The 14819-nt window shown below is 42.4% G+C and overlaps 2 protein-coding genes across 2 annotated transcripts; both read left to right on the top strand.

The window, feature by feature from the left end:
• The first annotated feature begins 5903 nt into the window (after positions 1-5903).
• Positions 5904-8170, top strand: LOC110951113 (homeobox protein Hox-A10). The gene is made up of 2 exons (XM_022194038.2): positions 5904-6729; positions 7849-8170. The coding sequence occupies exons 1-2, from the start codon at positions 5919-5921 to the stop codon at positions 8121-8123; spliced, it is 1086 nt and encodes a 361-aa protein (XP_022049730.2). The 5' UTR covers positions 5904-5918; the 3' UTR covers positions 8124-8170.
• Positions 8171-12425: 4255 nt separating this feature from the next.
• On the top strand, positions 12426-13840 carry hoxa9a (homeobox A9a). The gene is made up of 2 exons (XM_051955162.1): positions 12426-13176; positions 13515-13840. The coding sequence occupies exons 1-2, from the start codon at positions 12609-12611 to the stop codon at positions 13754-13756; spliced, it is 810 nt and encodes a 269-aa protein (XP_051811122.1). The 5' UTR covers positions 12426-12608; the 3' UTR covers positions 13757-13840.
• Positions 13841-14819: the final 979 nt, after the last annotated feature.

Genomic DNA, 14819 nt, shown 5'->3' on the forward strand with positions numbered 1-14819 from the left:
GGGTCACAGCAGCACCGACACAGCTCCAGCACTGCTCTGCTGTGGGCCTGGCTACGTTTACAGACTGGCTGTCTCTCCGGCTGTGACTGCAGTGTACATTGTGTACCACAATGGCCGCGACAGATGTAACAACAGAGCTCAATGGTTAATTTCAAGTTCGAGGACAACAGTAACCCCGTCATCTGAAATACCTGAAGAGTGAGACATGAATTAAGACAGTCTGTGGACTTTGATTTCGCTCGTCAGAGACACAAAGCAGATTTTTGTCATCGCCAAGACTGTGCTTGCGAAGGCCCATTTTAATATCGTGATTCACAGACGCCTTGTTTATTTTCCTTTCACGCGGGCAACAACAAAAAATAGCAGTCACTAATTGACTGATCTAGTGTATTTTGTAATCAAAAGATTTATCTGACTTATTTTTTTCTGTTTTTAAAATCAGAAAAAATGGTGGTTTTTAGGCTGATGGCGTATACGTGACTTTCATAGACTCGCCGAACCTGTTGTACATTGGTGTGACCAAATGGACGGATGAGAACAATGTGTTTGTTTTGTGTGCTTATTTATTTTGTAGCCCACTCGTTTACTATCTCCTTTAAATGTCACGGCTATCCAAGTCAAAGTCCATTATTAGCCCACAAGCGGTCGATTGGGATTCTAATGCTGACTGAGCTGACCTCAGAAACCAGCCTTTGCCGTTTTACCAGTGCACTGCAGAATGAGTATTTATATTTTGCGTACCTGTCAACAGCCGAATCCAGTTTGTCCTTTTTCCCTTTGATTTTCGGAGACTATCAGTCGAGTATAAACAATGCAGGCCAAACCAGAGAGATAAGCTTGTCCAGTGGATCCGTGTGGAGTTGCACTGAGATTCACGCCCAACATGTATTCACACAGGTAGCTTACACACGCAGCGGGCCTCTTTGGTCCGACATTGGATTGAACTTTTTTATTTTTTTCCCCCATGATTCGTGAACCTTGGATACTTTGAGTATAAAAACATACAAAAAGCTGCATTTTCAAATGTGCTGTCAGGGCAAGGCTGGCCAGGGTCACCGCATTGAATCTATTGCTTGGTTATGCCCAAACTATTGTGTATTATACTATATTTCCAAATAAAAAAACAAATGAAAAGATTACTGAAAAGCAACTTGTGCGTTGTCATTGTTTTGTTTGCGATTTTCCTTGTAAAAATGTACCGTACAACATACTGCTGCTCTAAAAATACGCGCGCTTCTGGAAGATTTTACGCACGCAAGATCAAAACATTAAACACACGCTTAAAGCAGAATTGTTACAATTAGATGCCTGGGTCTGTGGCAAACAATTAAAAACACTGAGGTGAAGTAAATTTGGAGGCTCATTATGAAGCCACCAAACTAACAGGCACACACACACACACACACACACACACACACACACACACACACACACACACACACACACACACACACACACACACACAACACCACCTCCCTATTGAAAATTAAACATTTTTATGTCTACTTTTTTAATGGAGTTAATAAAATAACATTTTTAATTAAAATGTGCCATTACGTGTTTAGTAGTGTCGTCAAATAGAGTTAAATGTGTGATTATAGGGTAGAGATATATCACATATAAATAGACAGAAACTAGAAAATAGGTTTTCAGTCTTGTGCTCTCAAATTATGTTTGCACTGTTGTGTTTTATCATTTTGAACCACTTTCGCAGTATTTTCAGCTGAGATAAGCTACAACTCTTATAGTTTATCTGATGGAAATCTTTGCTATTGCAGATAAGTCTCCCTTTATCTATCTGTGGAACATTTATTGTTGCCAAACATTCAGCATTGCGCCATGTACACTTTGGTTTCTCTCCGAGTGTTGCTCTCTGTGTATGCGATCTGTCATTTTACTGATTGGCTTTGGAAGCACTCCTCCAGCAGCAGTCTCCTTTGGCGAGGGTCGCCATATTTGCTGTTGTTATCACTGTGTTTATGGGAGCTAGCCGCAGCGCATTGGCGTTCATATATGACAGTCAAAAGGGCCATAAACGCGGGGAGAGAGGCTGAAGTTTATGGTTGCCTCTCTCTGCCATAGTCGGGCCTTGCCTTGCGCATCCTTTACTGCACGCTGGAATTCCGTCCCTAATTACGGGACATCCTCCCCGTTGCCGCAGCAACGCGGCCATAAAAGCTGTCTGAGAGTCTGGAGCATTTGTACAATTGGAGTGCAGTGCAATAAACCGTCTGAGACCCAAGGTTATTAACTGTGTTACCAAGGAGGCGACAGCAACGACAGGGAGCGGACGGAGAGGTAAAGCCTCTGCTCGCTGGCCGCATCGACTGCATTTCAGAAGCTTTTCCCCCTCGCGTGGTTTATCCAGCTCGTATCAGTTTAGTGGCAATGGCTGCACATTGGATTTGAGTGTCTTACCACCGGGCGGCGCTATTGGGACCAATGTCATGGCCTTGGATCTTTTGGTCTCTCAAGCCCACTTCAAATGCACGAAGGTAAAAGTTGTCAACAAAGCCTGGAGATTGAATGGCTTGCTAAGAGGGTGGGGGAAAATTAGCTTGTGTAGCTCAGCTATTAGTCTCTTCTCTTGCATGCAAAGCTCGCTAGATTGTGATGGGAGCCGTTTTGAGAAATGTTTCAACATTTCTCTGTGGTGCCCCGGGCCGTGCGGTCCTGAAAGTCTTCCTGGGGGCCCTAATAAGGCAACACATCTGTGCCAAGACTTCATACTGCATGTGCTATTCATTTTGCTGAGCTAGAGCTTTTTAATGGTTCGAGTATAGCATAGCCGACTTCTACCTGGAGAGATCTGCTGCCCCTTTCAGTCTAACCACAAGTGTTTTGTATTTGGAAAAGCCTCCCTTAATTATTCAAAATGGACAGGGTTAGTATCTTAACCATACATCAGCAAGCAGTGGGTGCTGCATGGCAAACAAATGATTTCATTTTGCAGATAGTTTCTCATCCCAGTGCAGCTAATCTTAAAGCAGCTGGCTTTACTGCTCATTTGTCTTCTTCCTCTTCAAAGAATCCGCAGAAAACATTTGACGTCCTTCCAAAACGCATTATCGTCCGTGCGTGCCAAGGCAGTTATTAGAAACCTCGATTTGATTGTGATAAAGCAGCAATCTCGTCCCCCCTTTTTCCCTTCCTGTCACACAGAGCTGCACTAGGAGGCTATTCGGTGTCAGTCCAAGTGGCGAGTGGCTATTCTGGACCCTAATGCGTGTGGACCGAGTCTTGTTCTCCTTTGTCTCTCGTGAAAAATAAATGCTTCCGCTGGATGTAATAAAACGCCGCATTATTGTTCATAACTGCACTCGGGACGAACATGATACGACTCAAACGGCCTCTTCGGCCACGATTATATGGGCCTGATCAAAGCCAGTGGTCAGAGTAAACTGTTTTCAGGATATAATAGCCGGGCAGCTGTGAAAATGAAGATTTAATAGCTACAATTAATAACTGTAACACAAAGATATCGATAGGCCCCCGTGCTAGTGCAGCATCATGAAGTGTGCGGGCCAGAACTATTTAATACGGGCCACACATAATTAATTGATGTATTTAGTTTCCTTACTGGATCATATGTCCCATAAGGAACAGGCCACTGTGAGGAGAAGCGCACAGACTTTGTAACTATTGCTGTTGGTTTGTCTGTGTTTGGTGGGATAACATTATTTTGGATCATTTTATGTTTTAGGGGGAAGTTACCAAACGCGCACTAGTCCTCGGCATATGGTCTTTATCTTGAAATATCTGGCCTTTATCTTGAAATATCTGGCACCGCAGAAAATGCTCTTTAAAAAAAAAAAAAAAAAAAAAATATATATATATATATATATATATATAATTTAAATTTTGGAACAGGTTATTGTTATATATTCATATAAACATAAATAACCTTACAACCAACTTCAATCATTTAGTCATTTGAAATATGCGCGTTCTGAGCAGCTGCGATTGACAAATGTCCTCCGTTGACGCGGTAAAAGTGTAAGCCAGTGTGCATAAATGAGCTGTCAATGAGAGAGTTTGAAGACCTAAATGGGCTCAATTTATGAATTTCTCCCGAATTTGCCCATTTCAGTAGAACAGGCTGCAAACAAACCCAGGGGGCGAGCGGCCACCTGGGCCTGGTAATGGCAAAGCTGGCCAAGATTAACTTCAACCTGGAGAGAGCAATAGAGTACACATGGCCAAGGACACGACGAGATGGAAGGAGAGTTTTATTGTGGCCCTTATTGCCCCAAATTGGACCGACAGGATGGCTTGTATGTGGAAGCTTTACGTCTGCATTAGTGTGGCACACTGGGACAATTCCCTCACTGCACCGTGATCAGTATTTGGGCGAATTAACCAGAATTAAATTTGTGTGTTGAGCTAAATTTGGAAATTTTGCAGTATACTGGACAGTTAGATAATTACTGCACTACAGCAGAATGATATTTTTATGCTTGTAGTGTTTAAACAAAAGCGCATGATAGTATTTAACTTATGTGCTGTGCGTAATGGCTACAGACACAAACTCCTCTCCAGATCCCAAATGAGAGAAAAGCACAAAAATGCAACCACAAAAAGCAGGCTTTCTAATTGTAAATACATGTATGGAAAAATAATGAACTTGTTCATTGTTAAATGTGAAATATATAATTATTTGTACTTTGTATATCATGAAGAGAGAAGCTGGACATAAAGACTCTTTAAATCTGTCATCTCGGGGAGTTACTGCGTGTCCCCTTAAACGGAGTATTTCAGGAATTTGGGGTTTAAATGCTTAAATATTTTTGCAGATATTGTATATTACGCATAATTTTAGTTTGTCGTTACTGTGTGTTTAACTGCTTTTACTTGTGACAGGGGATTGCCGCTGTTTACGCGCAGGCATAGCTTTCCTAATCCGATTAAAATGCGTAATTTATTACCAGCACAAACCCTACGATTAAAAATACTTGCTGCATGTTTGATTTAATATAGTCATTTAGAACAAGACAACCAAAATGATGCAACCTTAACTTCACAGTAACTATATTCCTCTGTGTAAAAATGCTTGCACAAAGAAAAAAATAATAAAAGAAAGGGGGGGGGGGGAAGCCTCCATATGTAGGCAACAGAATTCTTAACGCATTTGCTTTTAGTGCTGAAAAGCTCACTGTCTTCAAGCTAAAGGATGCACTTTGTAAAACGGCTTTTTTCCAAGTCATTTTGCCAAAGGCGAATTTTCCCTACAGTTAAAAAGATTTTATTGCCACTAACTGCATGGCTTTGTTATTTTATGTCTTTGTTGGTGGGTTTTAGCAGCCTTATACTTTTAAACTTGATTTGCCACCTTGAGGCCAAATCCCAATGTAAAGGAGCGCTTTAGTGTGTTTGAAACGAAGAGGAGTTTATTTCTGCTTTCATTTTTTCCACCTCCACCACTATGACTTGACTGCTTCCATTTTAGCAGCTTGGGGTTTTCTAAATCTGTTGCTTCTGACTATGTTGCATCTATTGTTGAGCTTTGTGGTGACATTTTATTTGCATGCTGCTTCAGGCATCATTTGGTTATTTATAGTGCCGTTAAAATAATGCATTCATGGATTGCTTCTTTTAAAAGTACAGATATGTATTTTTAAAAAACTTTCAATCGTGTCGGACCTCGCCCCTGCTGTAAAGGGTGGTGCATTAAGACGAGGTGAGGGAACACACTGATTGCTGTGCTGTCTTCTTTCTCTGCCTCAGCTCCATGATGGATATCGTTCCGACTGCTACGTAGCCACAAAGTGGGAGGGACTGCCCATTTTCCAGCTTTTCCATTGGTTTTACAGTCCGCTCGGCGAAGAGGGGGGTGCCTCTAATCATATCCAGCATGTTTTGCACAAGAAATGTCAGCCAGAAAGGGCTATCTTCTCCCTTCGCCAAAATACACCACAATAATGTCATGTTCGGACAGCCCGTCAGGAAATGCGTTTTTGGTGGATTCTCTGATCAGTGGCCGCAGCGAGAGCGGCGGAGGTCACTACACTGGGAGCGCGGTGTGTGTGCCTCATAGCACTGCTACAGAAGTGCCTTACGGACTACACAACTATGGATACTTCCCAGGTATGGGTAAGAGGAGCGAGCTGGGTCCTCAGAACATGGTTTCCGCCTCAGGTGCGTACATGTCCAGCATGGAAATGTGGATGGACGCGCAGAGGTCATGTCGAATGGACCAAGAGCACCCGGTAGGTCCCCAGGTCGCGCCCTGCTCGTTCCCGCAGAATATTAAGGAAGAGAGCACCTACTGCCTGTACGAGCAGCCGAAGTGCCCAAAAGCCTCCACCGCCGAAGATCTAACATATTCAAGGTTAACTACAGCCGGCCTGGGGTCGAGTTCTTGTACAGTTACCGATGGCGGCGGCGGGGGCTCAGTGCCTGTGCCGGGCTACTTCCGCTTGTCTCAGACGCACGCACATTCTCATAAACTTTACAACACCAACGGCCCCCAGTCGAACCCTTCCCATTCTCATTTTGGCCTACACCCCACTGCTCCCGCTCGCTTCCACACGCCACCAACTTCGACTTCTGCTCCAGCCACGGCGCAGGAGGGCAGGAACACCGAGGAGCCCGTGTCCTCGGGAACCGCAGACCTGCAGGCTCATGCTGCGTCGGGGACCGAGGACGCGCGCGACTCTTCGGATGGAGAAGCGTCCTCAGCAGACGAAGCAGAAGACAATGACAAAGAGAGACCGGCGAAGGCCAATAAAGGTAATTACGCTTCATCCTAAATGTGGTCTTACACTGCTGTTTTGTTGGCATACAGGTAGACTGACGCTTTTTAATGGCACCTGTCAAGTTTTATTTTACTGGTCAGGCTGCTGTGACAAGTCAGGACACAGGACAGTAAACACAACACTGCCATATTGTTTCTTGAAGTAACAAGAAAGATTGTCGTATAAATGCATTATAATCTGTATTATTTGCCTAAATGCGTCCGTAATTGTAATGCGTAAAATTAAAAATATGAGCCAGTTGCTGCAGAGGAAAGCTTCACTAGGTGTCCAAACTTGCAATATCATGCGACATCAAGAACTTAACTTTAAATAAAACAAGAAAATGTGAATTAATGTGGATTAATCAGTGTTTCTTGTAGCCGCTGCGTAAATATTAGTTCAAAGGCCCACATGTATTAGTGTAGGCCTATTTTTAATTTCTGTGCCGTAATGTTTTTGTATGTTCAATTCATTTGACACCAGAATAGCACTACTGTTTATCTGTACAATTAATTGAAAATGTTATGTGCAGTGTTATTAAATCTGCTACAAGTCTGGTGAGTCTAACAAAGAGACCATACATTACGCACAAGGCACACACAAATACGCATTAAGCAGTTAAGCTCCTATTTAACATTTATAAGCAGTACAAAAACACAGAAAAACACGGTTTACAACAAAGTGTACTGTGTCCATACGCAGTTGTTTGAAGTGTTTATTAGTTTGCAGCAGCTTCTCCAATGCAGGCATTTGTATCATCACAACAGTGTTGCAAAAGCTTAGCAAAGTAATGTTTTAGTGTATTCTTATTCATCGTCTGGCTATGCTTGGCTTTTGTATATGTACAGGAGTGGATATTGACAAGTAGGCTCCAATATAAATTCTTACACCTGCTTACTGTTAGCCTACATTTAAACATGTCGAAATGTGCAAATACTGTTTATAATACTAAATAAGAGCAATTACGCGAAGTGTTGCCTGTTACTGTAACGTTTGCGTAAAACAGCCATACATATCAACACCTTTATGTGTTTTGTTATGCTTTTTTGCTTCACCCACACCACAGCTCCCCATGTTGCAATGCGTAAAACCCTCTATCTGCCATTTTCTTTAGGAGACTCAAAAAGTGAAAACACGGCCAACTGGCTGACAGCAAAAAGCGGCCGAAAGAAACGGTGTCCTTACACCAAGCACCAGACACTAGAGCTGGAGAAGGAGTTCCTCTTCAACATGTACCTGACCCGAGAGCGCCGCCTAGAGATCAGTAAAAGCGTCCACCTGACGGACAGACAGGTAAAAATCTGGTTCCAGAACCGCAGGATGAAACTGAAGAAAATGACGCGAGAAAACAGGATCCGGGAGCTGACCGCCAACTACGGATTTTCATGATGAACGAGGTGATTTTGCATTGAAACAAATGAAAATAGTCAAAAAGGAAAAAAAATAATCAGTGACCCCACCATCTCTCCCTCCCCTTCTCCACCCCCTCCCTCGCCACTTTGTCCACACCAAGACTCATTTCGCTGTGGGGTGCAACTTTTCCCCCCCCTTTAATTTCCAGACACGCTTAATGTCAACGCATCGTCCTCTGTGAGCTACTGAGACAAGAAAAGGAAAAAACTATATTTGAATGTTATTGGTTCTATTTGATTGTTTTCTGATATTGTGTTCTTGTATTGTTCCTGTCACCTCTGTCGTATGGTTGGATAGTGTCGTCAGTGGAGTTAAATCAGTGCAGTTTAAAATAATAATAATGATAATAAACCCACTTGTGCCCTGGAAGGTGGTCGAAATTGTCCACTTTTGCCCCACCGCTGCCCAGTAATCTTCTATCTAAATTTAACCAAACAATTATAAATTCATTTTTGTTTTAATTGGAATTGCATGGTATAACATTTAAAGATATTATTTTAGCAAATTTAAACCACTCTGGAATATAATGCCCTTATATCACCAAGGGAAAATAATTCACCCTTTGACCATTAGATGTAGTCAAATCTATGTATGAGCTAAATGTAAAAATGGAATCTTTATCACGTTGAGGACGCTTACACGAAAACAAGTGTGTACAAAGTGAAGGAGGAATGTTTCTATTGTATATTTCTGTGTACATATGACGTTGTGTTTTTGTGTAATGCTTAATAAATTATCAGCTCGCACTGAAAAGTAGCTGCTTGTATTTTTGTATCTGCTGTGTCTTTTCAGAAGCAATGAGGGTTCAAATGAAAAGGCTATTTGTGAAATGCAAAGTTCAAACTAATCAAGGCTCCTTACTCTGGACATTCACTTGTTGTTTGTGCAGCAACTGGGAGTGAAATGATTCTTTAAGGGGGTAATGTACTGGCCATCGGAAATAATTAAGATATTAGGCTATAAGCCGTCTAGCTGCATGCCCAGCCGGCTATTGTAGAGTTTTATGACTGGCTGGTATATGAGGTTTCTCCCTCTCCTCTAAGAGCTGCTTCAGTCGTGTGAGAGCCTTTCGGACGGAGAGGAGGCCCGGCTCTCAGCTACAAATCTGAACTGTACTGACTGTGGATAAAACAATGCTTTGTGCTTTAGTCTGGGAATACTGGGATTAACGTTTCGAGGATTGGGTGAGTCCATTCAGCATTGTGAATTTGTCCATTTTGCGCCTTGTTGCTGCGGCTTCACTATATAGTGTGTGCAATCCAGTTCTCAATACAGGCGGGTTGTTTGTTGTTGTTGTTTTTGGGCACATGATGACGGAAGCCACGACCACGGTGCATTATGAATTGGCTGATTGTGTTTCACTTGAGGCCCGGATCGACTGTCGAGTGGTTTAGGTAGTTTCATGTTGTTGGGGTCCATTTCTAACTCTGCAACATGAAACTGTCTTAATTGCCCCAGTTACAAACATCGAAACCAAAAGGAAAGCAAATCGGGGGGACGTAAAGATGACGAGATTTGTGCAAAATTGTGGAGAGGCGGTTTTGAAAGCACGTTGCAAACCTTCCTATTCCTTAGAAATCGGGGAGGGGTTGGTTGGCTGACTGGCTGCTGTGTATATTCCAATCCTGTCTCCTGTGGTGTCTCTCTTTGGATTCCTCGCCTCGTTTTTTTGCTGGTTAAATCAGCCCGAGGCGGGGAATGTGTGCAGAATATCAACGTGATCAAAGCCGAGCTGCAGTATGCGTCGTGGACTTGGGATTTAAGGGAAAAGCCGTGAGTGTTTTCCGTGAGTAGTAGTGACGCAGACACGCCAGACAAGGCCTCGGTTACGACCACTGCAGTGGAGGGGAAGGGGAAGGTGAATGGGGCAACAGCGACCTCCGTGGGCAATGAGACCGGATGCGTCCGCTGCGCAATAGTGGCTCAGACAAAAGGAGGGGAAGGGCTTTATGGCGATATTTAGATCCGCCAGACAGGCTGTTATCTGCAGAGGCAAAAGAAGTGAATAGCCCCTGCGGTAAAGTGGGTGAAAAAAGCACCCTGATTTAGGTTTACAGCCTGAGAGCCATTGGCATAGTGGCGTCTTTTCCTGCTCTGAAGGTGTTTGTCTATTCTAACTTTTAGTGCACAAATAGGCGCACAGCCGCTCCTTTCCCTCCTCGGCTTGTTTGATGTCTGTTGGCCAAATAACGTGCAAGTACCAGCGAGGTGATAGCCTGAAACTAGAATGCACATTATAGACACCTTGTGCTTTTTGTTGTTGTGCGTGTGTGCGTTTGTGTGCTCCTCTTTTAAATGCAGTATAGCTGCAGCAGAGAATTCTTGCGTGTTGAATTGCCTGTGGCCTTGCGAGGGTGTTGGCCAAGCTCTTATTTACTGGTAATAAATAAACACGCGGCATGATATGTGAAAACTCTAGGTTGCTGCTTTAAAACCTGCAGTGTTGAGCTTATGTTTGGAACCTGATGGACTTTTACGCACGCAGGCACACTTTTAAATGAAACCAAATTACTATGTTCCTCCTCTAATACACACAACCCTCATCTAATTGTCAACATTCAATTGTATTTTTCTAAGCTTCAACAATAATTCACACTGTTTTTTTCGGGTAAATATATTTTATCCCATTTGTGAATTTTAACCCAATACAATGTTATTTTACGCACGTATTTAGCTAAATAGAATTCCAAAATATTCCCGCAGCTTTGTTTTTCTTTGTTTATTTTACCTACATTTAAAATCCAACCTGCAACCAAATTCACTATATTCTGAATGTGCTCTTGTGCCTGCTCTTCGCCACTCCCCGCACCATTTAATTTTAAAATGAGGAAACCACAAACACCACATTACGCCTATTTTTAGCTCCATTTAAGTGTAACGTTACACCGAAGCCCCGGCTGCAAGCAGGCATTGGAGTTAATTTGTTAATGGCAGTGATGATACCAAACATATAGGCCGATGCAAGTGATAACGGCGGTGCAACAAAATAAACGGGCTGGAGTTGAGCAGTGGCACACCGGGTAACCGTTTTGTTTTAGTAATTACAAAAATAACACATTTAAGAAATGTTCAGTGGAGTAGTTGAACTGATTGGATCAGTTACAAACCAGCAGAACGTTTATTTAGCTATTGGGTTTATATTTTTTTGGGATTTAAATTTGCAACACGCATTAGTTTAAAGTATTTACGCATGGCACCAAATATAAGTCACTGTTATTTTATTTTATTTACAACCGCTTGGTTTTAAAGCATAATTATAGCTTGTGTTATAATAGTAATAAATAGTCTGCATTTAACATGTAAGCATTTAAAATACCCCTGCTTCTTTTGCTGTATTTGTTAATCGCAATGAAAATTTGTAATAAAAAACTTGTTTTATTCTTCAGAAGTAATTTCACATGGATTGGTTTCTTTTTTGCGCACTCATAATATATAATAGGCTGCTGATTTTTTAATAGAAATTGTACAAAGTATGCTCCTTCGATATTTTAATTGCAGCTATATGTGGAGTAGATGTTTGAGAAGTAGTTTCAATGTATATAATATCCTGGTAACTCAGGAAGGATGTTGATACAAAAAATGCCACCATATTATCTTTTCCTTATATTTATCGTTTTGAAGTGCTCCTACAAACAGCCATGGCTTCCAGCTAAATGTACAACTAAAAAAGGAAAAAAATAAAATACAAAATACTTGTTCAGCCTGCTACTAAACCTCTATATGGTTTGGTGTGTTTGTTAGCCATTTCTTTAAAACCTGTTTAATATTTGAAGCCCTTTAAAAGAAAATAAACGGACATTGGAAGATGTCTGACAGCCGAATAAGAAACAAATAATAAAGAAATAAGAATGGAATTTGTATAGTTGTAATTTATGATCTGATCCTCGTTTAAATCCTTGAGCAAAAGTTTCTGTGATACACTGGTGTTTAAAATGTGTTTTGGTGAGCAGCAATAGTAGGGTGCTTGCGTGTCGTATAAAAGATCTCGTAAAATAAGGCTTCCAAATACATACTGTATCGTTTTGTGTAACCAAGAAGGGCTTGTAACAGCAGTCAAGTGCCAATAACACTGTGATTTTTTTTCTTCCTTTTATTCCAGTCATTCATATTTTCCTCTCACAGAAAGCAGATCTTTCTCATATCTTGATAATTCTTAAAACTCGGGGTTGTTATAGCAGAGCGGGTGAGTATTTAATGACCACAGGGATTGATTTATCCTTTATTGTTCAGCCTTATGATCACGTGTGTCTGCTGCCCAATGGCATGGCAGGATGTCTCCCCATTACTTTCCCTCTGTAGTTCTCTGTGGGGCCAAGTTGCTACTTGATTTCTCCACATTGTTATTTTGTGAGGCTGGGTTTACTGCGTGTGTATGTGTGTGTGGTGTGTGTGTGCACGTTTTTTACTTTTGCATGTATCCGTTGTATGACTGCGTACATGTGAAAGTCTAATTTTTCTGCCATGTCGACATCTGGAACGCTGACTAGTTACTACGTCGATTCCCTCATTCTGCCCGAGAGCGAGGAGCTCTCTGTGCCGAGGTACCCCTCCGGTCCTGGGCTCCAGCACGCCAGGCAGCCCGCCTCCCTCAGCGAGCACACGGAGCTCGGGACTTGCACCTTCCCGTCCAAACCCCCTGTTTTCGGGCCGTCATGGAGCCACGTCCCGGCTCAGTTCCCGGGCACGGTTTCCTCTGTGTACCATCACCACTACGGGCATCCCCAAGGCCCAGTGGCTGCGGACACAGACGGCCGCTATCAGTCGTGGCTTCTGGAGCCCATGTCAGGTTCGCTGCCCATGACCGGATTACCGACGAGCCATCATTACGGAATCAAACCGGAGGGTCTGGGGACGCGAGCTGACGGCGCGCTTCCCGGATCCCACACGGCGCTGCTGCTCTCCGATTACGCCAACGGCACGGTGGCTACAGCATCACCGGTGGAAAAGGACGAACTGTCTGTCCAGGCAGGGGACATGAGCGGAGAGGGCGAAGAGAAACCTGGCCTGGACCCAAGTAAGTCGCTGCAGAGTCCTTTATGTTTAAACTATTTATACCGCATGAAGCTGTGAGGACTGGGCTGCGTGATGGGGGTGCACGTCCTAACAGATGCTATTCTGAACATGCCATTTCCTTATGGGGGGCTGTTAATGGCCCAGCTCACACTGCTGTATTAGATAACCTTCTGTAAAGTGAGCAGACAGAGAAGGAGGTAGAAAAATCCAGTTGTATTTCAACGCAGCCGCTTTTACCCGTGAATTTGAATAGGATTTCCCCCTCTTTTTTTGGTTGCATCCAAATCCTGAGTGATGTTTTGTTTTTAAAGTCGGTCAGAACCGGGAAGCTCATACAGTGTCGCACCTTTTCAGATAACCCAGTGTCCAACTGGCTCCACGCAAGTGCCACGAGAAAAAAGCGCTGTCCGTACACCAAGCACCAGATCCTGGAGCTGGAGAAAGAGTTCCTCTTTAACACCTACCTGACCAGAGACCGTAGGTATGAGGTGGCGAGGTTGCTAAACCTCACCGAGAGACAGGTTAAAATCTGGTTCCAGAACCGCAGGATGAAGATGAAGAAGTTTAATAAAGACGGCGCACCGAAAGACGAGTGACTGAAGCGTGTAGATTTAGCAGTATTTAGGCTGATAGCGAGCTTTGTGTGTAAAAGCTCTTAACTCTGCTGGACCTTGTTTTTAAACTCCATTGTCTTATTGTTCTATATAACAGCTCTAGGATTATTTGTCTTGTAAAAAAAGCGCATGTTGGGCTTTTAGTTTGATGCGACTACCTTTATATTGCACAATTTTAACAGTGCCCACTCGTTTTTTTTAATATCCTTTTTTAAAATGTTGATTTGAATTAATACCTCGCTAAGTGTATCAGTTGGCCTGATTCCTGTGCTTGTTTGTGTATGGATGTTTCTAACTGTGTGTGTCCTGGTTTGTAGCTGTATTTCTTGTCTATCTCAGAGCCACTTGAGCGCATAGTTTGTAAAAAGAAATGTATTAATTTTATTGCCGTTTCTCCCTTACTGCTAGAACTATGACTGATGACCATGAGGTTGAATCTTAATATAGAACCGTAGAAAAAAAGAAAAGCATAAAAACTGATAGACAGACAGGTTGCTTTTTGAAGTTTAGGTGCAGAAACTCACTGAAGACACCTTCTTGGAAATTCAAAATGAATGTTATAGAAGCTATATGACATGACGTGATTGACTACCTAAGCCCTTCAACTACCTACAATAACCTTTTTCGATGGCGGATTGTAGTTTCATTTTGTTTGTTTTCTTGCTTGCATACTGAACTGTCTGACTGAATTTCAGGGAGTAACATTTTCAAAGAGCGTAATGTTTGTTAGTGAGAGGACAAAATATAAAAAACACTGTAGGCTACTCATTGAATACCTCGCGGTCTGCTGGCCGTCTGACTTTTTTTTGGTTCACAAATGTAATTTGTACTTTATTTATTAAATAAAACAAATTATATCTGCGAATGCGGGCAATTTACATCCTTATTTCATCTTGACCTCAACTTATGTTTCTTTGTAATGCTTTAATTCAGTAATTATTGGCGCACAAAATCCTTACTGCGCTGCAAAAACACCACACACACACACATACACAAAAATACAGACAAGAAATGTTAGTGATTTTTGTAGAATACAGTGCAGATT

This window comes from Acanthochromis polyacanthus, chromosome 11 (assembly GCF_021347895.1).
Source record: "Acanthochromis polyacanthus isolate Apoly-LR-REF ecotype Palm Island chromosome 11, KAUST_Apoly_ChrSc, whole genome shotgun sequence".
In the NCBI taxonomy this organism is placed as follows: domain Eukaryota; kingdom Metazoa; phylum Chordata; class Actinopteri; family Pomacentridae; genus Acanthochromis; species Acanthochromis polyacanthus.

Coding starts and splice junctions, on each gene's coding strand:
- hoxa9a (XM_051955162.1), top strand. CDS start 12,609: ATGTCGACATCTGGAACGCTGACTAGTTACTACGTCGATTCCCTCATT. Junction 13,177..13,514: donor CCCAAGTAAGTCGCTGCAGA/GTCCTTTATGTT, acceptor GCACCTTTTCAG/ATAACCCAGTGTCCAACTGG.
- LOC110951113 (XM_022194038.2), top strand. CDS start 5,919: ATGTCATGTTCGGACAGCCCGTCAGGAAATGCGTTTTTGGTGGATTCT. Junction 6,730..7,848: donor ACCGGCGAAGGCCAATAAAG/GTAATTACGCTT, acceptor CATTTTCTTTAG/GAGACTCAAAAAGTGAAAAC.